Genomic DNA, 26,539 nt, shown 5'->3' with positions numbered 1-26,539 from the left:
AGTAAAACATAAAATAATATTTGGCAGGTTAGCCAACTTGTTGGCATCTGATAGCAAGTGATATGTAATGAGAGAAGAACAATGTGAATTCCTTTAATATATCAACATGAGTGTCACTAGCATGTAAAAGCGAATATATGTGGATTATGAAGTTGCGATAAAAATGGACTTGTGCATCAATTGATGCAGAGGTCGGGTATGTCCCCTTTCCAAAGAAAAGAAACGAAGTGATTGAGTTCACAATATGTGAAAGCGTCCGAGAAGCAATTGCTTTAGAGAGTATACATGCACACACACACACACACACACACACATAAGAATCACTTATTAAACTTTCAAATCAGGTAACAAAATTTTCAGGAGAATGACAATGTGCCATGTGCAAATGAGTTTATCCACGAAAGAAGCAAAATGAATATAATGTGGCTACAATATTACTTAGGCTCGTAATTGCGAATGATGTCAATATTCAGTGAAACGTATGTCAACTCAAAACATCACGAGCAAGATATGAAAGGAGATGTGAAAAGTGAAGAGAAAATATTCTTAAAAATATTTTTTATAAAAGTTATATCGATAACTACGTTGCTTTACATGAGCATTGAGCCGGACTGCAACATGGAGTAATCAACACACATGTTTGTAAAACAAAACTAAATATGACGAGTTTGTTCCAAAACATGTTACTTCCTTTGATCCAAATTATTTTTTGCGGATGTAGATAAAATATTGTCTAAATTCTGTCCAGATTCATTGAATTCGCAGCAAGTAATTTGGACCGGAGGGAGTACTACCATATTAATTCTTCTCGACCAATGCAATTTTAACACATGCTCTTTCATATGACAATATCTCCTTCCTCATCTGGATTGGACTAACCGCTGACAATTCCCACATCAACCACTTGCTAGCCAATTGATATTTGGTTTCACAAATTCACAGTGACCAATATTGTTGAGATTTAGTTTCATTAATTGGCCGTTTATTTTCAGGATCCAAATTTAAACGGGGTATGATCTTACACATAGACTGAAAGCAAACACGGACATTCACCCCCTTTTGTCTCCAGGAGTACAGCTTAAAGGCCAAACGTACACACAAGACACAACCTCAACAAGAAAGGTAAAATGACAAAGGTACATCGATCATAGTACCAGGTCTTCAGTGCTTGCACTGCATGCAGAGCTCGAAGCAGCTGCATGCGAGCATGCATGGCCTTTTGCATGCGTACATAGGCGTAGCGCGCTACACAGGCACCGTCCGGTTGTACCCCGTGGCCTCGGCGCCGATGACCTCGTTTTCGCCGGACATCTCCTCCAGCGACTTCCCCTTCGACTCCGGCACCAGGAACGTGAAGAGCAGGCCCAGCAAGTTGCAGCCGGCGAGGATGAAGAGAGAGTTGCGCACGCCGATGCCTGGCGCGTAGCCGTGGTCGGTCTTGCTCGGGTCGGGGCTCTGCGCGAGGTACAAGAACCCGAACCCGCCGGCGATGGCTCCCAGCTTCCCCGACGCGGCGGAGATGCCGTGGCACGTGGAACGCAGCCGGGCCGGGAAGATCTCCGCCGGCACGATGAAGGTGGTGCTGTTGGGCCCGAAGTTGGCGAAGAAGAAGGTGAGGCCGTAGAGGACGACGAACCCGACATGATTCCCCGGCGCCGTCCAGTGGTGATACGGGATGGCCAGACCCAGCATGAACACTCCCATGAAGAAGAAGCCCATGACCTGGATGGCGAACCGCCCCAACACGTCGATGAGCGCCACCGTGAACCAGTAGCCCGGCACCGTGCCGCACAGCGCGATCAGCGTCTGCGCGCGCGCGATGCGGAACACCTCGTCCAGAGCGCTCATCGTCGCCGCCTTTGGGATCCATCCCACCGCGCTGAAGATGTCCTTCTGGAACAGGTTCTGGGAATAGAAGGCCACGTCCAGGAGGAACCACGTCGCCGACGTGCCCAGCAGGTGCAGCCCATGCCTTCTCAAGAACTCGCCGGAGAACAGCCCGAATGCCGCCGACTTGTTGTTAGAGGGCTGGCCCGCAGCCTTAGCCTGCTCCTCGGTGATCTCCACCTGCAGCACCTTGGACATGTCGACGGCAGCCTGCTTGGCGTTCTTTGCCACGAGCGCCGTGTACCGCGCCGTTTCAGGCATCTTGGTGCGCCAGTAGTACGTCAGCGCCGCCGGCAGCGCTCCCAGCATCACAATGATCCTCCATACGAAGTCGGCTTGCGACGGTGTGGAGTTCACGGGATCGACGTCGTAGGAGGGGGCCGGGAAGAGGATCCTGAAGGAGGAGGAGACGATGATGGAGACGAGGCCTCCGGCAAGGATGCCGAACCCCTGCATGGCGAAGACGGCCGCGATGAAGGCGCCGCGCGTCTTCTTGTTGGCGTACTCGGACATGATAGTGGCCGACAACGGGTAGTCGCCGCCGATGCCGAAGCCGAGCCAAAAGCGGAAGAAGCAGAGCGTCGCCATGACAGAGGCTGGGGTGTGGCCGAAGGAGAGGCCTGACGCGACGGAGCAGAGTACCATCAGCATGAGCGTCATGCCGTAGACTTTCTTACGGCCGAGCTTATCGCCCAGCCAGCCGAAGAAGAGTTGCCCGGAGAGCGTGCCGATGAAGGCGACGCCGTTGATCGCGGAGGCGACGTGCGGTGGGAGGCTCCCGGGAGTCGGGGAGCCGTCGACGTGGTAGTAAATGCGGCCGAGGAGCTTGGTGACGAGAGAAACGCAGAAGAGGTCGTAGGCGTCCGTGAAGAATCCCATGCCAGCGACCACGATGGCGGTGAAGTGGTACCATTGCGTCTTGGCAACGTCGAGCGCGTTGAGCACCTGCAGCTGCTGCTCCCCAGCCATTGCTGCCGGCTCTCTGATCGAAGCTAGCCATGGATCGCCAAGACATTTATAAGGAAGGAGAAACGGAATATCCGACCAAATATCCGTTGATTAATTTGACCGTGTGGTGTGTGTGACAGTGTTCTGGTGGCTATGCTCTGCCTGGACGGCTGTTGTGGGCTAGTAAATGAGCTGTTTTTTGCTTTGCTGCTTTCCTAAACATGCTTTAGCTAGATTTTTGTTTTCAGGAAGGGGAAAGTAGATGAGATGATTCCCTTCACTTCCTTGTAAAAACAGAGACAAGAAGAAGTTATTAATTTCTGGTGATGTGAAAACAGATCATTACTTCGAGAGGCAATTTAAGCGTTATATTTCCAGGTGGGCAATAGAGTGGTAATGGGTGGCAATGGATTAATTGCCATGTCTTGGTGCTAAAATTGGAGCCAGTTCTCTTTCAAAATGTTTGTATCCACTCCGACACATATTGCTTGTCGTAGATTTAGTACAAAAGTTATACTCCCTCTATACCGGTTTATTGGGCTTCTTATAATTTTGGGTATATACCAAGAAATTAGGCTCAGTGTGGTAATTAATGGCTGATTAACTCCTGGAAACCAGCGTCCATGCTCTTCCTTTTAACCAAGGTGATTATTGCTGGCCAATGCATGCGCATGATACTTGCTTCGTTTTGGTGGATGGTGTTGCATACAAATGAAGGGATGGCCACGACGTGGTCCTCTACTACTCCAGCCTTAACTAACTCAATTTACGAGAGAGAAAGTATTGTTACCAATGCCTCAAAGAGAAAATATGTGAGCCAATGGCTAGACACCTAGGTCGCAGTGCCTCATCTAATAAGCCTAATAAACCGGTATGGAGGGAATACTAAATACGGAGTATGTGACAAGTAATATGTGTTAGAGGGAGTAGAAGAAACTTATTTAAAGGGTCTTGTTTCTGAATTACACAAGAGTTTGAAACATATGCCACCTGAATGTTTTTGTAAGTGTTGCAAATGAGTCAAGTTTGAGCGAGTTAGACTAGGCTCGGCTCATCTCATACTATAATTCGAGCGAACTCAAATTGAGTGGAGTTAAAGATCGTGCAGCTTGAAGCGATCTCGAGTCGATCTCAAGCTAGTTTCGAGCTAAACAAGACAATGAAAAATCCTATATACGAACACAATATTTTGACCAAGGTAGACCATATCAACATCATAAGAAATTCTAAATATGGTTCCACTCAATATAAATTTCGTCAAAGTAGCTTGGTTCATTCTCTGACAATCAAAAGACATCGCCGAATTTTGCCAAACTTTCGTTGAAAAACAGTAGAGATCAAGTATATATCATAGGCCAGACCACTTATTATGTTAGTACCTAAATTTTCTATGCACCTAATTAACCTACCAGATTTTCTTACATATACAAAGAACACAAATATAATCCATAACTTTAAGGTAACAAATTATAGTATTTCCTTTAATATATACTATAATCATTGTAAATATTTATATTATTTCGAGCTGCCAAAGTAAAATCGAGCGAGCTAGTGTTGACTCGAGATCAACTCATTCTTCAATCGAGTTATATAATACACTCATACTCAACTCATTTATTTTCCAGTCAGTTTTGCGCTGAGCTAAAAATCAACGAGTTGTTCTCGAGTTGCTCATGGGTCTCAAGCTTCTCTTGCAACCCTATTTGTAAGGAACCTAATGCCACAATCACTAGCAACCAAACCCAGTAATGTATCTTGTGTATCATCAGGCCCCAACTTTCAGTAAATCAAAATTTTTAAAATTATGAAATAATCACCTCTCCAACCTTTAGAAAATCGGGCCTCCAATTCTGACATAATCATATATGGTGCTCTTTTTTCAAGAAAATACAAAGCTCGCAGTATTGAAGAATTATATTTTGGAAATTAAGGATGAGGTTTCCAAAAAAATCTGGGAGAATGCTTTTTTTTTTGTAGTTACTGTAATCTCGCATACACAAAGTTTGCAATTACTCATCTATTGCTGGAATTTGGATTTATTTTCTCGATGAAAATTAGATTTGGATGGATGAGTGTATTTAAGAAACATTGCAAACCAATAATCTCATGCTATCCCATACAATCTACATTCGACCATTTTCACCCCCATGCACAATCAAGTAGGAATCTCTCTTTGGAGCTGTGCAGTTCATGTTCTTTTTCCAGGAATCGACATGACCAAAACAAAGGGTATGAAAGCAGTGAAACCGATATATCTGTTGAAGGCGATCCCACTCGTCCTATTTATTAAATTGCAATGGCGAGTATCTTTGGACCCCAAAGAGTTGTATAAGTTGGAAAATGGAGATTTGCCTGTGGCATTGGCCGTCGTTTCCATTCTTTAGCCATGTCTCTTGATCCATACCATCCACGTAACTTTTATTCTTTATAAAAATTCTGAAAATGCATTGCGACTTCCTTTTGCATTCAAGTAGATAAGAGAAGCTTGTGGGATTCTAGTATCTGGAACACGAAATAGATACAGCGACTCAAATTTTTTTTTTGAAATAACCAACATTCGCCGCCAGACGAAAGGAATGAAACATGTTGTGTCTGTTTCAGATCGATATTGTGATTTGCGATGAACGCAGCTCGGTTTTTCCAATAAGCTAGGCAGGCTAAGGGCTAAAGTGGTAGTCATAAAGCTACCTATGAGGGGTACGTTTTCTGCCATTATGCTGACATATCAGTTATCCAAAGGAGAGTTTGAAAACTCGCGATTCGAATCTATCCGATCTTTATTTTTTTGCTCAAAGAACGAAGAAAACTGGTCTGAAATCAACCTTTAGGAGAGCAACTGAAATACATAGTAAAATCAACCTTTTTATTTACGTGACGTAAAACATAAGTTTATTTTTATTTTTATGTAGTTATGAGTCATATATTAAGCTTTTTCTATTGAATTTTCCGCTGTAGGTCAATATAAACGTAATTATTCGTATGCCAAACATTAATTATGAATGTAATAATCTAAAAGTATCATGGGTGTAGTCGTGTAGAATAACTTTTTCTACACTCCGGGTGCTGAATAGCACGTAAATAAAAATATGAAGATCTTCAATACCAAATCAATTTCAATAGATCACCATAGATATATATTCAAAATTTATTTATTCATATTATAGTTGTTGACATTCTTTTCTATATATTTGGTCAAACTTAGCATGGTCTGACTTTGGACTACATTTATACGCCATGAAACCAAAAATAACAATAATCCATTTGTGCATAATACCTATTTAGTTCATATTACTCTTTTGCTACCATCAATATAGAATTTAAAATTTGCTCGATTAAAAACTCAAAAGGTAGTTTTTCGTTGCGCTACTGCAACGAAAACACTCTTTTCTTGCATTTTTTGAGAGATAAGTTTGACCTAAATTGTGCAGGAATGTTCATGATTAGGTTCTCAATTATTTGAATGGTGATTAGGTTTGAACTTGCTGGCCGGGTTCTTCAACATGAATTTATTCATTCATTTTCTTGCTCAGAATAGTAAAACCGTGAAACAGAGCTCTAGTATATTTCCCTGTTCTTCAGAGCGGCAATTTTCATGGTTTAAGAGGCTTGGTTGTTCTTCAGATTTATCCTTACAGTAAACTTTGTAAGTGCATCTTTAGCACCAGTATTTTTCTTTTTGCTTAAACATATGATGGTGGACGAAATGTAGCATCTGGCCGTTTGTCCTTGTCCAAAAAATTTAGACGAGCTCTCTCGGTCCAGAATTTCATAGCGTCATAGTTTTGTCCGATCTTACTTTGATTAATAATTTAACGACCCTTCCCAAACCCCACAATGTGTGGGAGCTTTCAGCACTGGGTATATATTTTTATACTTGAGAAATAATTCATGAAAATTATACCGTTCAAAATTTTATTTCAATCTGAATTCAAATGTTTAACCTTTAAAACACATAACATACATTTTATTGCCCAAAATATTAGCCAAGTTAAACTTTGAAAAGCGTGTGCACCATGTAATTGTAAACAGAGGGAATAGTCTATTTTCACCTGATATGCCCCTGTGGTCGTACTAGAAGAACAACTAAGGGTCTGTTTCATTCAGAAAATCTGAATATATAGAAAATTTGTAGATTAAATTTTGTAGGAAAATTTACTATGATGGTTGTTTGATTTCTACGATTGATTCTGATAGGATTTTTCCTAAGCAACCATTTTCACTAGATTTCATATGAATAAATCCACTCATACATTCTTTTGAGAATCCTTTGCTTTTCATGCGGTGGAACCAAACAAACATTGGTTCATATGAATCCCGTAGAATTATAGTGCGCATGTCACTGTAATCCTATTTCGTATCCTGTGAATCAGACAGGCTCTAACTAAGGAGGGCTAGAAATGATGGGTGCCGTAAGAAAAGCCAAAGATGCATCGTGCTCGTTCGAGTAGTGACAGACACATTAACAAAAGGAGAGCAAAGTAAATTCATTGTTAAATTAATCGGTATTAGAGTAATGTATGGAAGGTGGTCAAACGAGGCTAAAGTGGAATGCTAGCTATTCGAATTCGTAGGCCGGGGTTGTAGCTGGAGCCACCTAGCTAGCTGCTTTGGTTCCTGGCCCTCCAATGTGCTGCACTTCTTCTGTTCTTGCGAGCTGGGCACTTCATCGAGACGCCGCGCCACCTTCTATGTATATATGCATTATTTATTGGATTTTGCTAGGTTCTCAGCCGAGCATTGCTGTTGTTAGGCCCGAGATACTGTAGCGGGACTTTTGTTTCTTAGTTTTCTTTTCTTGTTTTTTGGTTGTGTGCATCCGTAGTGCCATTATGGTGGTGCGTTGTTGCAGAGGCTGGGTGTAATTGGTATCTTCTTGATATTAATATATTCCCTTTATCGAAAAAATCCCCTCTCACCACGATAAGTTACTGCAAAAAGTCTGCATAACCCCTAGGAGCTTTAAAATTTGGACGGTAACCCCCAACTTTAAGAGCATCTCCAGTCGCGTCCCTAAACCGTTCCCCAAACGGCGCCGAATTAAGCGTTTGGGAGACGTGTTTTGTTCGTGCCGTGTTTGGAGGACGTTGCTCCCCAACCGCGTCCCCAAAACGCCGCCCCCAAACTTTTTTTAAAGGGTTTTTGAAAACACAACCATTTATTAAATATAGCATACAAATAAATATGTTTGCGGAGATTTTTTCAAATTAAAATGTAACAAACAATAAAACAACTAAACAACTAAACATGTGTCCTGACATGAGTCTTGCGGTCATCCTCGATGATCATGTTGTGCATGATCACACAAGTCTGCATCACCTCCCACATTTGATCGTGAGACCAGCTTAGAGCAGGGTACTGGACAATTGTAAATTGAGCTTGAAGCACACCAAATGCCCGCTCGACATCCTTCCTGCAAGCCTCCTGTCGCGCAGCAAAGTGGCAATTCTTCTGACCTAATGGAGCCGAGATTGTTTTGGCAAAAGTGAACCATTTTGGATATATACCATCGGCTAGATAATAGCCTTTGGTATATTGGTGGCCATTGATCTCATAGTTGCATGGTGGAGCATGCCCTTGCACTAGTCTGCTGAACACCAGAGACTGCAGTAACACGTTGATGTTATTGTATGATCCCGTCATGTCAAAGAAAGAATGCTAATTCCACAGGTCATAATCTGCCACAGATTCAAGCACCGCACTGTAATATCCATGACGCCCTTTGTATATACATTGCTAGGCAAACGGGCAATTCTTCCATGACCAGTACATGCAATCGATGCTTCCAAATATTTCAGGGAATCCTCTGGTAGCGTTTTGTGCCATGATCCTTGCAGTCTCTTCCCCAGTTGGTCCTCTCAAGTAGTATTGCCAAACTTTCCCACCACAGCTCGGCAAAACTTGTACATGCACTCAATGTCAGTAGACTCACTCATGCGAAGGTAGTCGTCCTGTGTATCGACATGTGTTCCGTATGCAAGCATCTTCATGGCGGCGGTGCACTTCCGAATCGACGAGAACTCGACAACGCCTACAGCGTCGTGCTTGAGCTTGAAGTAGGAGTCGAACTCCCTCGAACGCCGTGGAGGATATTCATGAACAAACCCTTTCTCATCCTATACCGGCGTAAAAAATTGTCGGCCTGTGTTGCGTCATCTGCGAAGTAGTCGTTGTGCAGCATGGTATGCCCCTCCATCCTCTGCCAGGGCTTCGACTTCTTTCTCCCCGGCCTTGATCCTCCGCGGCGCGGCCTCTTCCTCTTCTCCACCTCGGCGTCAAGCATGTCCTAGAGGGAAGCGGTGATTAGCGAATGCTCCCGGAGGTCGTCGTCGAAGGCTTGCTCATCCTCCAGCAGTCGGACAAGCATCTCGTCGTCGCTATCTATGTCTGAAGCAAAATCAATGGTTAAAATTGCGCCACGGCAGACGGGGCAACGAACAGTGGCCAATCGTGCCTACCTGGCAATTCGTCGAACAACTTGTGTGTGCGGAGGTGGGGCGGATTTGACACTGCATTCTGCGACGCGCTGGCGAAGTGCCGGGGGCGAAACGTCCGGCGAGAGTGCCAGCCGCGACGACGGTACCGACTCTCAGAAGAGATCAGCCGTTGGAAATCCTGGCAAATCCAGCGGCGGCGGAGGGGTGGGAGGCGCGGGAGGGAAGGTGCGACGAGAAAAAAGGCACGAACCAACGGTTTATGGAAATAGTCACCGACAGGTGGGAGCCCGCCTCGCTTTTCATTGTGTCCGGCGTGCTCGGAGCGTCCCCTGTGGGGAGGGGACGGGCTCGGGACGCCGGACACCATATCGGGACGCGTCGGACAAAAAGAGGCTTTGGGGGACGCATATGGGAACGTTTTTTTGTCCAACGCACCCCAAATTCCTTTGGGAGATCCTTTGGAGGACGCGACTGGAGATGCTTGCTGAGCGCAGAGTTGATGAAGGAGAATTTATGCGCAACGTTGAGTGGAAACCCAGGAGGGAGGTATGATGAGCACAGCAGGAAGTTTACCCTCAGTAAGAAACCAAGGTTTATCGACCAGTAGGAGAAAAATGTTATCTCCCGAGGTGTTGCGAACCAACTCGTGGCAGGACGCATTGCCGGCGTCAGAAGCAACGTGGAGACCTGCACACAAACAACCAAGTACTTTGTCCCCAACTTTCAACGAGGTTGTCAAACTCACTGGTTTTGCTGAAAGCAAAGGATTAAACGAACCGTGCGGAAGAAGAATTGTTTGCAGAGAACATAACAGAAAAATGTTGTAGAAGATTGCAATTAAAAGAAGAAGGACCGAGGTCCATAGTTCACTAGAGGCGCCTCCCCAATAAAATAAATATGCTGGGTAAACAAATTACAGATGGGCAATCGACAAACAAAGATTCTACGCTAATGGTTGGTGCAGAATACATGCTATGAAAGTATGCGGGCATTACAACAATATACATAGACCGTAATCCAACTGCATCTATGACTAATAATCCACCTTCAGGATTGCATCCGCGACACCCTCCAGTATTAAGTTGCAAGCAACGGACTATTGCTTTAAGCAATACGTGTAAAGTAAACGATGAAACTACCCTTGAATAGAACACCGCTGTTTTCTCCCTAGTAGCAAAAGCACATCTACAACCGTAGAGAACAAGGTCACTTCCCATGGTTAAATAGAGACATGAACCCACTATCGAGCATAAATACTCCCTCTTGGAGTCGCTAGCATCTACTTGGCCAGAGCATATACTAAAAACGAAGAGCATGCAAGATCATAATAACATAATACATAATCTCAATCAAAGCAATCTCTCTATAAATCGGATCCACATCAAACCAACATGTAGCAATTACAAATAGATGATCTTGATCATGTTAGGCAGCTCACAAGATCTATACATGAAGCACAACAAGGAGAGGGCAACCATCTAGCTACTGCTATGGACCCATGGTCCCGTGGAGGACTACTCACACATCACCTCGGATAAAGACATGGTGATGTAGAGGCCTCCGGTGGTGATTTCCCTCTCCGGAAGGGTGCTGGGATGGACTGCCAAACCCTCCCGAACTAGGGTTTTGGTTGACGGCGGCGTCAGAACTTTTCGTAGATGTAGGCTCTCGTCTCTGGGGTTTTCCCGATACGAGGAATAAATAGGCAGAAGGGTGGAGCAAACGAGGCGACGAGGTGCCAATACATGGGCCAGGCGCGACCAAGGGTGGGGCCGCGCCTGCCCTATGTACTGCCATGTGGCAGCTCTCCTGCGTCTTCGTCCCGGAAAAATAAGACTCTGGGCTTTTGTTTCGTCCAATTCCGAGGAACTTTTATGTACAACTTTTCTGAAACACAAAAACAGCAGAAAATAGGAACTGGCACTGCGGCACTGCGTTAATAGGTTAGTCCCAGAAAATGCTAAAAAGTGTGGAAAAGTGCACATAAAACTTATAAGAATTGTAACAAAACAAGCATGGAGCATCAAAAATTATAGATACGTTTGGGACGTATCAACATCCCAAGCTTAACTCCTGCTCGTCCTCGAGTAGGTAAGTGATAACAAACAAATAATTTTTTAGGTGACATGATGTCACAGTACTTTGACCAATCTAAGTGTAAAAGCAAACATAGCTGGAATCATAGAATCATAACATAAGCATGATAGATATAATCAAACAATGAAACTTAATAACCATGCTAAAACATGAATAGTAATCAAACAAAAGAAAATATATAACGTGCATGGAAAGAAAAGTGATTGTCAAGAGCATAGCATAGATCCATAATAAAGTGGTACTCAGCTTGTCCCATAAGTGATAGCAAAACATAAATGCTTGGACACCTTTAAAATATTATAAGGATGACTAGAAACAAAAAGTTTGAACGATCAATACCATAATTATGAATCAATCAATAAAATCTTGGGACCATGCACATAAAACTAAGAATGACAACTATGCTCTCATAAGTGGTGCATAAACTAGAAAGTGGAGTCTCAACATAAAAGTAAAAGAAGGTCTCTCTTTGAGAGGCAAGTAAGATCACTCATGTGCTAGAGCTTTTTATTGAAACAACAAGAGTATAAAATGCACTTTTGAGAGGTGGTTGTTCATGTCAACGAGTAGTAAAAAGAGCTATTGTCATCTTTCATACTAAGCAAGTTTGAGAGCGGTTCCAAAATATTTGGGCGAAACCTCTTTTAATTTATACTACTTATAAAATTGTGACACTCCTCCCAACATTTGCTTACACATACCATGGCTAACTGAATCCTGGGGTGCCGACCAAGCAATCACAAACCATGGAGGAGTGCCCTTTTCTTATAATTTTCCTATTTTCTTGCCCTATTGGAAGTTGTGGTCAAACCAACTCTTATTTTTTTATATACTTTTTATGTGACAAGCAAGATGAAGCTCGCGAGTCTTTGAGATACTTAACTAGTATGGAAGGCGACAACCACAATTTTAATTTACTTCCTCATGAGATAAAAATAATGTCACAAAACGAGGAACTATTTGAATGTTTTAAAGGTAGCACACGAGCAAACTACTATGGAATGGCAATGAAATACCACATATAGGTAGATATGGTGTACACTTTGGCATATTTGGTTTTTGGTGTTTGGATGCATGAATAAAATACTCATACAAATGGAGGCTAGAAAAAGAGCGGATGCAACCAACTAAGAGAGCACAATGGCATAATCATGCACATCGAGAAAATATATTAGTCAAAGCATAAAGTGATACACAAGTTGCAAACTAAATGATCATAGAGGCAAGAATTGACTGGAATGTAGTCATAACATGTTGCAAAACATGTGCCAAGTCGACCCAAATAAAAACATTCGCAGGAGAATATATACCACAATATTATGCTTTTCTATTGTATGCTAAAAACAATGCATAAAACCTTCAATGACACACTAAAAACTCTAAGTATTTGAGACTAATAATAATGAAAACATAATTAACAAGCTCATCATGAGAATAACATCAAGCAAGATGTGCAAAAATAACTATGCCACAGTCTAAAAATGCTTCCATTTGCATCACATACACATCAAACTTTTTTCATGCTTCCAACGCCAACCAAATGAAACCAAATAACTCTCATATATGAAAAACAAGTAAATGTACAGAGAGCTATTGAAACTCAAATAAATATAAAAGTGGAGCGTGTCTCTCTCCAACGCAAAATGCATAACAGTGGAGCGTGTCTTACTCCAAAATAAACATGCAAAACAACGGAGCGTGTCTCACTCCAAAGTAAATATACAAAGCGGTGGAGCGTGTCTCACTCTAAAGTAAACATGCATGATGGGATCCAACTTTATTGAAAGTAAACACACAGCAAAAAGTAAAGATGCTCCAAGGATAACACATATCACATGAAGGAATAAAAATATAGCGTGTTGAAAAATGACTTGGTGCTTTTTGTTGATGAAGAGGAGATGCCTTGGACATCCCAAAGTTTTGATGCTTGTACTTCTTGGATATTTCTTGGGGGTCCAGGGGACATCCCCAAGCTTGAGCTCTTGTCCATGCTTCATCTTATTGCATCATTCTTCTCTCCCTACACTTGAAAAACTCCTTCACACAAAACTCAGCACAATTGATTAGCAACATTAGTGTAAATAAAAATATATCAAACCAGCAAGGCTTCAGTAATGGCACATATCAAACACTCATTTTAAGATATGATACTGTAGCTACTTCTTCCAAAAGCTCTTTTTCACAAAAGAACTCAAAAAGACGAAGCATAAGACGCAAATGCAAAACATGGCAGAAATCTGTCAAAACAGACCAGCATGCAGAGATCGAAATTAAAGAAATAGTTCTGTTACTCAAATCGAAAAATGCTAAACTAACGAAAGTTAGATAACATAATGGGGCATAAGAACAAAAATTTGCAGCTCAAAATAACATTCTCACGATTTGTAAGAATGTTTTTCGTGTCCAGCACATAATCTGTTTCAGAATTGCAAATACTCCAAACACTGCTTTCTTTCTATTAGATGCTACCCTTGGCACAAAAAAAAAAAAAACGATAAGAAGAGGTTATTATAGTAGCAATAACTTCCAAGACTCAACAAAGCAAAAATAATAGAAATAAAACATGGGTTGTCTCCCATAAGCGCTTTTCTTTAACACCTTTGAGCTAGGCGCAGAAAGGGTGCAAAACAAGTATTGTCAAGAGGTAAAGCATCAAGATCAATTACTTCTTCCAAAACACCATTTGTATCATCAAGTACCTTAGACACCTCTGAAGATTTAACATGCAATTTACTCTTAGTTGCACTAATTTTTTTTTATCAAATTTAAACATATCATGGGTTTTTGGTTTGGGTGCCTTAGGGACATACATAAATTTTTGTCCCAATAAAAGCTCTCTCCTTTTTAAAACAAAGAGAGGAAAAAGTTGAACTCAAAGTTTCCATAGCTTCTTCAAGTTTACCAATTCTAATAGTTCTATCATCATTTGCAATGCTACCCTCCAAAACAGCAATTTTTTTATTGATTCCTCCTATCAACTCATTAGTATGGATAGCATCAAAAAGTAAATTGGGCAAACTTTTCTCTAAAGAATCTAGTCTTTTTACCACCTCTTCTAAAGTGATCTCAGTTTTAGCAACATTAATGGGAGGACTTCCTACTAAACTTTCAATTAAGACATAGGCTTCTGAAGCGGGAGAACCTAGGAAATTACCACAAAAGAGAGTATCTAAAACATATCTATTCTAGGTAGAAATACCAACATAGAGATTCCTAAGAAGAATCATAGTAGAATATTTCTTAGTACATCTATGATGAGCATCACATATTCTATACCAAGCGTCTTTCAAACTTTCACCCCCTTGTTGCTTAAAAGTACGAACCTCAACTTCATAGATATTCATTTTGCAAAGTAAAGTAATCAACACAAATAAAAACTATACTATTTTTTTGGATTTTTGATATAAAATGCAAACAAGATAAAAATAAAATATGCAAGCAAAACAATAACAAAGTAAAAGAGTTGAGAGTGAGAGACTCCCCTCGCAGAACAGATGCTTTTCTCCCCTGCAACGACGCCAGAAAAAGTCTTTGCTGAGCGCGGAGTTGATGATGGAGAATTTATGCACAACGTTGAGTGGAACCCCAAGAGGAAAGCATGATGAGCACAGCAGGAAGTTTTTCCTCAGTAAGAAACCAAGGTTTATCGACCAGTGGGAGAAAAACGTTCTCTCCCGAGGTGTTGCGAGCCAACTCGTGGCAGGGCGCACTGCCGGCGTCAGCAGCAATGTGGAGACCTATACACAAACAACCAACTACTTTGTCCCCAACTTTCAGCGAGGTTGTCAAGCTCACTGGTTTTGCTGAAAACAAAGTATTAAACGAACTGCGTGGAAGAAGAATTGTTTGCAGAGAACATAACAGAAAAATGCTGTAGAAGACTGCAATTAAAAGAAGAATGACCGGGGCCATAGTTCACTAGAGGCGCCTCCCCAATAAAATAAATATGGTGGGTAAACAAATTACAGATGGGCAATTGACAAACAGAAATTCTACGCTAATGGTTGGTGCAGAATACATGCTATGAAAGTATACGGGCATTACAACAATATACATAGACCGTAATCCAACTGCATCTATGACTAATAATCCACCTTTAGGATTGCATCCGCGACATCCTACAATATTAAGTTGCAAGCAACGGACTATCGCTTTATGCAATGTGTGTAAAGTAAACGATGAAACTACCCTTGAATAGAACACCGCTGTTTTCTCCCTAATAGCAACAACACATCTACAACCGTAGAGAACAAGGTCATTTCCCATGGTTAAATAAAGGCATGAACCCACTATCGAGCATAAATACTCCCTCTTGGAGTCGCTAGTATCTACTTGGCAGAGCATCTACTAGAAAAGGATAATAACATAATACATAATCTCAACCAAAGCAATCTCTCTATAAATCGGATCCACATCAAACCAACATGTAGTAATTACAAATAGATGATCTTAATCATGTTAGGCTACTCACAAGATCTATACATGAAGCACAACAAGGAGAGGACAACCATCTAGCTACTGCTATGGACCCATGGTCCCGTGGAGAACTACTCACGCATCACCTCGGATGAAGACATGGCGATGTAGAGGCCTCCGGCGGTGATTTCCCTCTTCGGCAGGGTGCCGGCATGGACTGCAGAACCCTCCCGAACTTGGGTTTCGGTTTGACGGTGGCGTCGGAACTTTTCATGGATGGAGGCTCTCGTCTCTGGGGTTTTCCCGATACGGGGAATAAATAGGCGGAAGGGCGGAGCAAACGAGGCGACGAGGCGCCAGTACATTGGCCAGGCGCGGCCAAGGGTGGGGCCGTGACTTCCCTATGTACTGCTATGTGGCAGCTCTTCTGCGCGTGTCCTTCTGTCTCCGTCTTCGTCCCAGAAAAATAAGACACTTGGCTTTTGTTTCGTCCAATTTCGAGAAACTTTTATGTACAACTTTTATGAAACACAAAAACAACAGAAAACAGGAACTGACACTGCGGCACTGCGTTAATAGGTTAGTCGCAGAAAATGCTAAAAAATGTGGAAAAATGCACATAAAACATATAAGAATTGTAACAAAACAAGCATGGAGTACCAAAAATTATAGATACGTTTGGGACGTATCAATGCTCTAAACTGGTATCTTTAGTTCCGAAAAAATTGTAAACCAGCCAATTGACCCCTAGACTCGGTAAGATGTTTTGGAGGCTGGTTTTGAATACGGGAGTACCTGGGGTTAAAGTTTCTTGAAGTTTGCAGGTTCTCCTGGTTTTGGAAGCTGTCGGGGCTTTGTTTGACTTTGTAAAAGACTTTGGTTTCATTGTGAAATGAAATCGGGGGTGAAAAGCCTCTTAATTCGGGGAAAAAACTAGGAGTAAGCATAGTGATTTGCGTGAAACTGGCTCCATCGGAGCCTCAAGAGTTGGTTGACGTTTCGTTGCTCCATCCATGTATGCTAGCTAATGGCAACGAGAATCAGCATTATTATTCCTTTATTTTCTAATTAACTGAAGCTTTAGCTTTGTCCTTCGTTAAATCTTTTAAGTTTGATGTGGAAGCTTTCCCCATCCCCGGTGATTCCTTATTAATTTTGATGTTAATCGTGTCTAGGATAGCATGTCAACGATCTATGGCGTACTTGCAGAAACAATCGAAGGGTGCCGGATATCTCTTCCCAAGTAGTTGCAACACTTGTACTGACCACACCATGATCGAGCGAGTGCAAATCAGATGCACATGCACTACATCAAGGATTTAAGACGTGCTGCATTTCTCATTCTAATATGTATTTTAAGCCCACTACGGAAGCTAATGAGCGAATATGTAAAATCTTTTCAAATGCCTGGGCAACAGACACATGTATTAGATGTCAATAGAACATGTGTGGTGACCCTGCATATCACTGCATGTTGTAGTATGCCAGTCGTTGATATAACATTTACGAAGTACCATTCCGCAAATATTACATCCCTCAGAGTAGTACAACAGAACATAGCAGGTCCATCACTCATTCATTTATTATTACAAGCATAATACACATATCGTCTCGGAGCTCCTCTTGGGTTCTAAGAGGGATACTCCTGGGTTCGAGGCGAACCCAACTTAGCTTACAATATAGAAGTCTCATTAAGTTATACATTTATTCTCTCGAGCAGCTTAGTATTAAGAGTTCGGGCTGCTCGGCTACTACTACTACTCGATGCTTCTAGGCTTGATCTCCTACGGAAGCCTCCCCGGTTCCGTAGACTATGAGGTAGTCTACGCCTTCAATACCTCCAGAGAGGTCTGGTTCTTCATAGCCGATGATCTCGGCTCCTTCAGGGTTGTCGTAGTCCTCCTCCAGACGATTCAGACAATCTAAACAAGGGATTTAAGAGTGGGATGAGTACGAGCGTACTCAACAAGTTCATTATAGATAAGAGGTGTTTAATGCACTAGCTACGATATTAGACCAGAAAGTCTAATACCAATGCAGGTTTTGATAAACATTTCTTCAAAAGATTGCTTTTATTTCAAAGAGCTATGTCCGTCAGCCTTCACCGGTTTACTAGAACTTCATGGAGCTCCTTTCCGGCCGCGTTCGCAGTTCCATATCCCGGAACAGGGAGTGACAGGTCACAGTTCTTTACACTCTGCAGAGGTGTGTTGCTTTACCCATAAGAGATCTTAACCTTGGTGCCAACCGGGCAGCTCTCCCGTCCACACTTCCTATGGTGTGAGGCCCGGTATAAGGTCATAGCCAATCATATTCCTCCGCTACCTCGCACACCCACCCTTTTGTAAGACTGTCTTCCCCTATATCCATGGTGAGACCGTTCCGGGCATTTGTTCTCCCCTATACCGATTAAGGTAGACCGTTCCGAACAATTTTATATGCCCTCCCCTATCAATCATGGATAGACCGTTCCGGACATCTTACAATCCATCATAGACCGCATTACCGTGGGGACTTTAGGCTTCCCCAGCCTACCGCTTGTCCCTCAGGATACAAGTGTCTACGGCAAGCGCATTCGTTGATGTACAAGAGGTGGAAATAAGATTGACTATTCCGTCCCACTCCAGATCTTATGGTTAACACGGGTATTACGGCACAAGAATCACTGGACGACATTTGTTGCTTAATCCTAGATGGATATAAACCCTTGCAATGGAACCTCCACCATATCAACACAATCCATGGTTCCATTGCCCACCACATAGTCATATTCATAGTTATGAAAATAGTGGTTTTGGTTTTTATGCAATAGTGATAATCATAGTACTTTGCAAGTAATTTGATAAAGATACTCAAATGACATGAGCAAGTGATGAACTTGCCTGAACACTGCAAAGTTTTGCAGTTGGATGGTGTGGACTGACCCTTGTCCTCTGTTTCTGAAAAATAGCATCATTGTCCGATAAGGGCAATGGTTAAAGAAGCAATTATGCATGATTCCAGTTTTAGGGTTTGTTCCCCCCTTCCGATGACATTATTATTTCATGTAAGAGGTTAATACTAAGATAGATTTGGAGATACTCTATTTAGGGTAAATACAACCTTGAAATATTGTCAAGGTGTTTTTAAAGTCCAATTGCATTAATGGACTTATTTTCATTATTGAAAATAATATGTGAGATTTAAATTATTATTTGTTATCACCAGAATTTGACCGAGTCAGAGGTGCGCCGCGATCAAGATTGGGCTTGAAGAATATACATAGAAGAAATACGTGAACCGGCCTTATACACGAAGATTGGGCAGTTTGCCCTTGTATCTGTAAATATAGTAGGATACGTGTCGGTTAGTTAGAATTTGGCTCGTGCACGGTTGCGATTATTCCCACGTTAGAAAGTCTACGGACTATAAATATGTATCTAGGGTTATCAAGAAAAACAACAATCACGTTCATCACAAACCAATCTTGGCGCATCGCCGACCCCTTGTTTCGAGGGTTTCTTCCGGGTAAGCATCATGCTGCCTAGATCGCATCTTGCGATCTAGGCAGTATACGTTTATTCGTCGTTCATGCGTTGCTCGTACTGAAGCCTTTTTGATGGCGAGCAACGTAGTTATCATAGATGTGCTAGGGTTAGCATTGTTCTACCGTGCGACATGCTTCCGTCCATGCAACCCTTAGACGTCTAGCCGTCCTTACACCTTTCTTAGGTGTAAGGGCGGCACCTTGCTTGATCATTGATTAGTAGATCCGATCCGTTATGATTGCTCATTGATTCTTCAGGGATTAGTTTAATATCTGCATAGTTAGGCCTTACAAACGGGTTGAAGGATCCAGTGGTACGTAGGGTGTAGTTTGCTAACCCTAGACAAGATGTTCCGGGGATCAACTTAATGTTGGTTTTTAGGCCTTGTCTAGGGTCGGTTTATTATCACCGTGCGTAGCTGCCAGGCTCAATCACGAGTAGGATGTTCCGATTATGTGGTGAAAACCCTAAATCATCGTAGGTCATTTTAGCTACATATTGATCAAGCAGGACCACCATGTGATCGTAGACCTCATACGAACCATGGGTGGATTGGCTCCTTGAGCCGATTCACAGGACAACCTGAGAGCCGATCGAGGCTCGTATTTAATGTTTACGTGTATGCCATGCAGGAAACTAAGCGAAGCAAATCCATTACCTTCCTGATCAGGTATAGATCAGGTGGCACGCCCTTGCACCAGCATCGGGACGTGTGTACCAGGAGCTTTGCGGGCCGTCGCTCGGAGGGACCAGGGCCAGCCGCAGCCCTAAGGTTGTTCCCGGCTCTTCGTGTTGCCAGCCATAGCTCGCCGGTGAGTTTCGGACGCCAACACATTCTGGCATGCCCGGTGGGACCGTCTTCGACATCAACTGCATCGCCATCTACATCTGAGATGGCGGAAGGTACTCCAGTCACGTACGAGGATCTGCCCGAGGAGCTCAAGAAGAAGTATGACAACGTCAAAGCTATCCTCGAGGCCGACCTCATCGGCTCTTTCCACAGGACTCGCTCGCATGGCATCAGGTGGAGAGGGTTCACACCTGAAGGCGCGCTCGACGGAATTGACCTGTCCACCCCTTCAGAAGAACGCACCAGGTCCTTGCGTCAGGAGATCAATTTCATGGTAGCTCATTCGCTACACCGCCATTCTGAGAGCCTGGTGAACACTTTGGATCGTGTCGCCCTTCGGGTGCTCCATGAAATCTTGAGGCATCAGTACTCTCTGTCAGGACCTGCTCTAGGGACTCACCAAGGAGAGCTACCACTCCAGAGCCGACCACCGCTGCCGTTCGCGCTGGCAGCACCAGAGGTGCCGAGTACACTGGCATTCGTCGTCTACAAGATCGGTGGCGATCCTAGCGACTACCAGTTCTTGTATGAGGCGCCTAAGGAGATCCCTCACGGATACACGTGCACATACGTGCCAGACAGCAGTAACTGGGCACTCACGCACCAGGCTGCAACAGCAGGGACTTCCTAACGGCCAGGGAGGAGCTTCTGGATCAGATCTTGAGAAGCAGACGTGGCTAGCTAAGTATGCCACTCCGACGAACGTCCAGAGCCCAACTTCTGTAGCTAGCTCGGATATTGAGAAGCAAGCGTGGCTAGCTAAATACGCCACGCCAGCGAATCTTCAGAGCTCCACTCCTTCAGCTAGCACCGCGGATCAGATCAGCACGATCTTGAGAGACCAATTCGGCATGGTGCCGAAAAGGAGGGCAATCGGCTATTCCAAGCCGTATCCCAACGACTACGATTTGATCCCACTACCACCAAAGTATCGGCTCCCTGAATTCTCCAAGTTTAGTGGGTCGGATGGCTCCAGCTCTATCGAGCATATAAGCCGATATTTGGCGCAGCTGGGCACGATCTCAGCTGCAGATGTACTACGCGTGAGGTTCATTGCACAATCCCTCACAGGATCGGCTTTTGGGTGGTACACATCGCTGCCACCAGATTCGATCCGGACTTGGAAGCAGTTGGAAGAGCAATTCCACATGCAGTATCACTCAGAAGCTTCCGAGGCTGGCATTGCCGACCTAGCACAAGTACGTCAGAAGCGCGGAGAAACAGTGTCAGAGTACATCCAGCGCTTCAGGACCGTGAGGAACCGATGTTATTCGGCTCGTTTGACCGAAAAGGAAGCAGTCGAGTTGGCGGTGGTGGGTCTCGCATCACCGATCAAGGATATGGCTTCCCAAGCAGACTACCCTTCACTGGCGCACATGGTTCGAAAGCGTCATTATATGAGCAGCGCCACCAGAGTATGTACCAGGACAAATTCAAGCGTGCAGTAGTCCTGGTTGAGACAGAAGAAGATGAAGGGTCTGCGGGAGATCAAGAGGTAGCAGTGGCTGAATGGACACGGGGGGCAACCCCCGTATCCTGCAAATGGGTTAAGCCACCAGGTCCGCCCAGAGGGTTTGATTTTGACGTAACTAAAACTGAGCAAATTTTTGACCTCTTACTTAAGGAGAAGCAGCTGAAGTTACCTGAAGGCCTCAAAATCCCCACGGTACAGGAGCTGAACGGAAAGCCATACTGCAAATGGCATAACTCGTTCTCCCATACCACCAACGACTGCAGGGTGTGGCGTCAGCAGATCCAAATGGCGATAGAACAAGGACGTCTAATTTTCAACCAGTACGCCATGAAAGTCGACACACACCCCTTCCCCGCCGTTAACACAGTGGAGTACGCTTACCCCGAAGGGTGCCAGCCAGGTTTCTCATTGAGCATCAACATGGTCGAGCCTGGGCACCACTCTGGTAAGGACAAAGGCGAGGGCAGCCGCTCTCGGAGCAAGGACAAAGAGGAAGCCGCTCCACGTGATCGGCTCCGGCACGATGGCAAACGCTACATCACAGAGGGAGAAGTGAAGAATGTGCGATATCAACGACCTCTCTCTGATCATCTCCTCAACAAATACGTGAGTCAGTACGACCAACGCCGGCGGTACAACAGCGACGATGAAAGGGATCGTCTAGCTAGCAGGGACGCCAGGAGACATCGTCGGCATGATCGCGATGAGGAGAGATACGAGCGCCGTGCCAAGGAAAGGTCAAGATAACAAGACAACGTGGACAAGCACTGGGACTGTCCTTTCTTCAAACACTGCTAGGATTCAGGAATGAGCCGATTGCCTACAATCGGCAACTGCCCAGAATTAGACAGAAGAAGAAGGGTGCAACAGACGTGTCAGTGTTCAAACGTCTTGGGCCTCTCCCATCTAGGAACAAGCGAACTGAGTCCTCTCGGGAAGAAGACCTCGAGGATTTGGAAGATGACTATGAAGAAGAAGAGGACAAGTACCACCGGCCAAGGTGGTGCCCTGATGGACTCAGCCATTCCCAAAAGCGTAGGGTTCAGCGACTGCGTGGCTTGGAGGAAGCCGAAAGGTTATACCTGCACACGCTAAGGAAGGCGCGGCCCGATCTGGCCGCGAAAATTCAACGAACCCTAGACGAAGAGGGTCGACCACAAAAGATGGAGTGGCGCCCCAAGCAAAGGAAAGCCGATGATGAGACATCGGCTAGTACAAACATGGTGTTCATCCTTCCAGCGGAGTTTTGTGCTCCAGGATTAGACGAAGCACCTGTGGCACAACTTGACTGCGGCCCACGGCCGGTTATCTTTGAGAAGCCACGCGAAAGAAGTTACAGACACCTGAAGGCCTTGTACTTACGAGGTTATATCAATGGACAGCCTGTCAATAGGATGCTGGTGGACACCGGAGCGGCAGTCAACATCATGCCATACTCCATGGTACGTCGGTTGGGACGCTCTAGCTCGGATCTGATCAAGACCAACGTGACACTGAGCGATTTCAACGGCCAAGCATCTGATGCACAAGGTGTTCTGAACGTGGATCTGACCGTAGGGAGGAAAACCATCCCTACGACGTTCTTCATTGTCGACAGCAAGAGCACTTACGCTGTCCTACTAGGGAGAGATTGGATCCACGCCAACTGTTGCATTCCATCTACGATGCACCAATGCTTAATACAGTGGGATGGAGATGAAGTAGAAGTCGTCCATGCAGACGATACAGCCGAGATTTCAACGGCTGGCATGAACGTTTGGGAGACGGAAGGCCAAGATCCGCTCTCAGGCATCACTTTGGACGACTGCGAGTACATCGACGTGTCAAAAAACGGGGTGAGGCTGGTCTTATCCACTGGCCTGACCGTGTAACAAGAACAAAGTCTATGAACGTACATGGGAAGGCCGATCCTTGTGATCGGCCCCAAAAAATGAAAAGTAATGATCTTGTCTCAAGCATGTCACGTAGTCATAGTGAAGCACGAACAAGATGTAAACCTCTTTTGAGCAATGCAATCAAGATGGGGGCCGATTCCAGCAATCGGCCCATATTATCCTTGCCATACGTTTTGCCTGTGTTCAGCATCAATCTAACAGGTGACGGAAAGCTAGGGTATGGGTTTACATCGGCTTGTGAGCTCAAAGAAATCGGCATTGGTCATGTCTGCAGAGCCGATGTTCAGGGCTAGTTCTTTGGATAACTGTAGAGCCGATATCAGCAGTAACCTGACAGATTCGGCTCGGGGGGCACATAATCAGAGGAACATGTGAGATACATGGGCAGTGAAATGTGAGGGGCCGATAGAAAAATCGGCCAGTAAAATTTTTTTTTTATGATGAACAGCCGATGCACAGACATCGACTTTAGAACTAAGAAACAAAGCCGATGCACAGCCATCGACTCTAGTACAAATTACACAGGATCTACCAGCCGCGTGTTCAAGACGCAGATTTTCGACCAAGTCGGTCTTCAGTTCAGCCCCGAGGCCTTCTGCTTCCTCGAGGGAGTGAACGATGAGAGCTTCCTCAGCTTCAATGAGCTGTTTTGTTGCCCGAACCTTCTCTTCGAGGACCTCCAACCCTTTGTGCAAGGTCGCCAGTTCAGCAGTGCTGTTAGAGGTGTCAGTTGGGGCGTACAAGGCAGCCTTGTTCTCATCAAGCCGTTGGCATTTCGTCTGCAATATCGGCTTTCAACGGAAGAAGAGGTGATCGACTCTGGTGTTTCTGCTGTCGGTTTGGCCAAGTTGGCCACCTTCTCAACTGCATTCATAGAAGTTGCTAAGGCCAGAGTGGCGGATGGCGTGGGTGCCTCCTCGACATCCCCACTAGAGGTGTCATCAGTTTGCAGAGGAAGAGGTTAGCCGATAAGAACGACAAGGGGTCAGCATGCAACATGAGCCGAGGAGAGGATGGAGCTGCCACGCCCTTTTTGGTGGGAGTTTGGGAAACGGCAGGTTCAGGGGCTGACCTTTTCTTGGAAGCCGACAGTGGCAAGTCTGGCTGGCTCTGCGTGGTGACTGTCTCAGAATTGCCTGAGTTCGAGGCCCTTCGACTGAACTGTGTGTCCTCGCCGCTCTTCTCGCCTTAACTGAGGCTCGGGGGGCAGCTGATCTGGTAGACACTCTGTTTTTGGAGCCGATTGGAGTGTCGTCGGCTGGCCCTGCATCATAACCTTCTTCAGAAGCGGTGAATTGTTGTAGGAGAAGACCACCAGAGCTGTTGAAAGGAATCTGAAAGGGGATCCATCATCATTGACAGGCTCTGGGCCATCTTGTTGCTGCAAAGAAACAGAGCAGGGTTATAAAGCATCACTGGAAACTATCGCGGGAGATTTGCGAGCAAGTGGCACCTGTTCTGAAGTATCGATTTCAGCGTCAAGTTGTTTCAGCAACAGTCCTAGGGCTCTCCTGAAGGCATGGGTCTTCCACATTATACACCAGATCTCAAAGTCGTCAGTCGAAGAGATGAAGGATAGATTGTGAGGGACCGATGCGTTACCATCCGCTCATTGAGCGTTGGTTAGGTTGACAATCGGCAAAGTCGGTATGAGGGGAAATCGGCTAAATTAGCATAAAGGAAATCGGCAAAATCAAATTAAAGGAAATTCTTCATTGATGACGGGATTCCTTACATAAAAAGCTGATTGCTCTCAAAAGGAAGTACCAGGGGATACATTGCCCCATCTACTACTGCTGATCCTATACTAAGGGTCCTATCTATGGGCCGTCGCTGCCCTCGTCACGTCGATAAATCGTCGCCGCTATCGCGCTACTCCCGGACGACTCGTAAATGCGCTGCTTTGCCCCGCGGCCGCCGGCAGGGCCCTCGTTTTCCTCGTCCTCCTCGTCAGCGTCGTCGTCGCTGTCGAAGTCGCTGAGGTTCCCCGGCCAGGGGCAGAAGCGCTTGGAGGGCGGTTCATCGGAGGAGGTGTCGTCCTCCTCCTCCTCCTCCTCCTCCTCCTCCTCCTCCTCCTCTTCGAAGGAGGTAAAGTCGTCCCAGGAGAAGCGATCGTCATCGCTCTCCTCCTCCGTTTCCCCGTCGGCAAGGAAGCGGAGGTCACTTTCCCCGTCGGTCGAGGACTTGTCGTCCTCAGACCAGACAGAGAAGTCGTGACTGGACTCGTCCCCGTCTTCTATGGCGCGGCGAATGTGGGCCTCCTTTGGGTCCCGCTCCGGCGTCGGCTCGCGGGAGGGGGAGGACTGGGTGGAAAGACCCGACGAGGCAGAGGAGGAGGAAGACATGGTGGCAGAGGAGGGCTTTTGGAGTGCTAATGCGAAGGGGATGAAGAAGTGAACTACAGGTTGCGGTTAAATAAAGGGGATATAGTGGGGATTCAATGCCACAGCAGTTTCCGAGGAGGTGGTTGTCGTTGCCTAATCGACGGTACCTCGGAGGAGGGATCCTCACGAGGGGGAGAAGAAGTAGGGGCCATAGGGCGGAGTGCACACGGGACGGTGGTACGCGAGTTACCCAGCTTCGGAACACCTGCACGATGACAGGGCCTACTGCTGCTTGTCTGGAATTATCTGGGCGCTTTCGCGTTGTTACAATGAGTTGTGGTTGTGCCTCTAGGGCTCCCAGGATCCGGCTTATAAAGGCGCACGGATCTAGGGTTTACATGGAGAGTCCTAGCCGGATTACAGATAGCCTAGCTACGGTACAATATCTTGCCGTGCACGTCACGGATCCGCCTTCCATACACGTCGTACTGGATCCGGGTTCCTCATGGGCCTCCGCGGATCCGGGTTACTCCTAATGTCGGTACGGATCCGGCTTATTGATCCTGGGCCGGACTTCTTCCTTCATGATCAACAGCAACTGGGCCGCCCGATGGGCCACATGCCTCATCACCATCTGTGGGCCACCCGGGCTTGCCGGATCTAGGCATTGTCGATGGTACACCCATG

At 45.1% G+C, this 26,539-nt stretch overlaps 1 protein-coding gene across 1 annotated transcript; it reads right to left on the bottom strand.

Moving 5' to 3' along the window:
- Positions 1–1,030: 1,030 nt before the first annotated feature.
- LOC127323825 (inorganic phosphate transporter 1-6-like) lies at positions 1,031–2,860 on the bottom strand. Its single transcript, XM_051351938.1, has one exon. The coding sequence runs from the start codon at positions 2,854–2,856 to the stop codon at positions 1,246–1,248; it is 1,611 nt and encodes a 536-aa protein (XP_051207898.1). The 5' UTR covers positions 2,857–2,860; the 3' UTR covers positions 1,031–1,245.
- Positions 2,861–26,539: the final 23,679 nt, after the last annotated feature.

This window comes from Lolium perenne, chromosome 7 (genome assembly GCF_019359855.2).
Source record: "Lolium perenne isolate Kyuss_39 chromosome 7, Kyuss_2.0, whole genome shotgun sequence".
Lineage (NCBI taxonomy): Eukaryota > Viridiplantae > Streptophyta > Magnoliopsida > Poales > Poaceae > Lolium > Lolium perenne.
The sequence above is the reverse complement of the archived record's forward strand: the minus strand, read 5'-3'. Positions and strand labels throughout refer to the sequence as shown.

Coding starts and splice junctions, on each gene's coding strand:
- LOC127323825 (XM_051351938.1), bottom strand. CDS start 2,856: ATGGCTGGGGAGCAGCAGCTGCAGGTGCTCAACGCGCTCGACGTTGCC.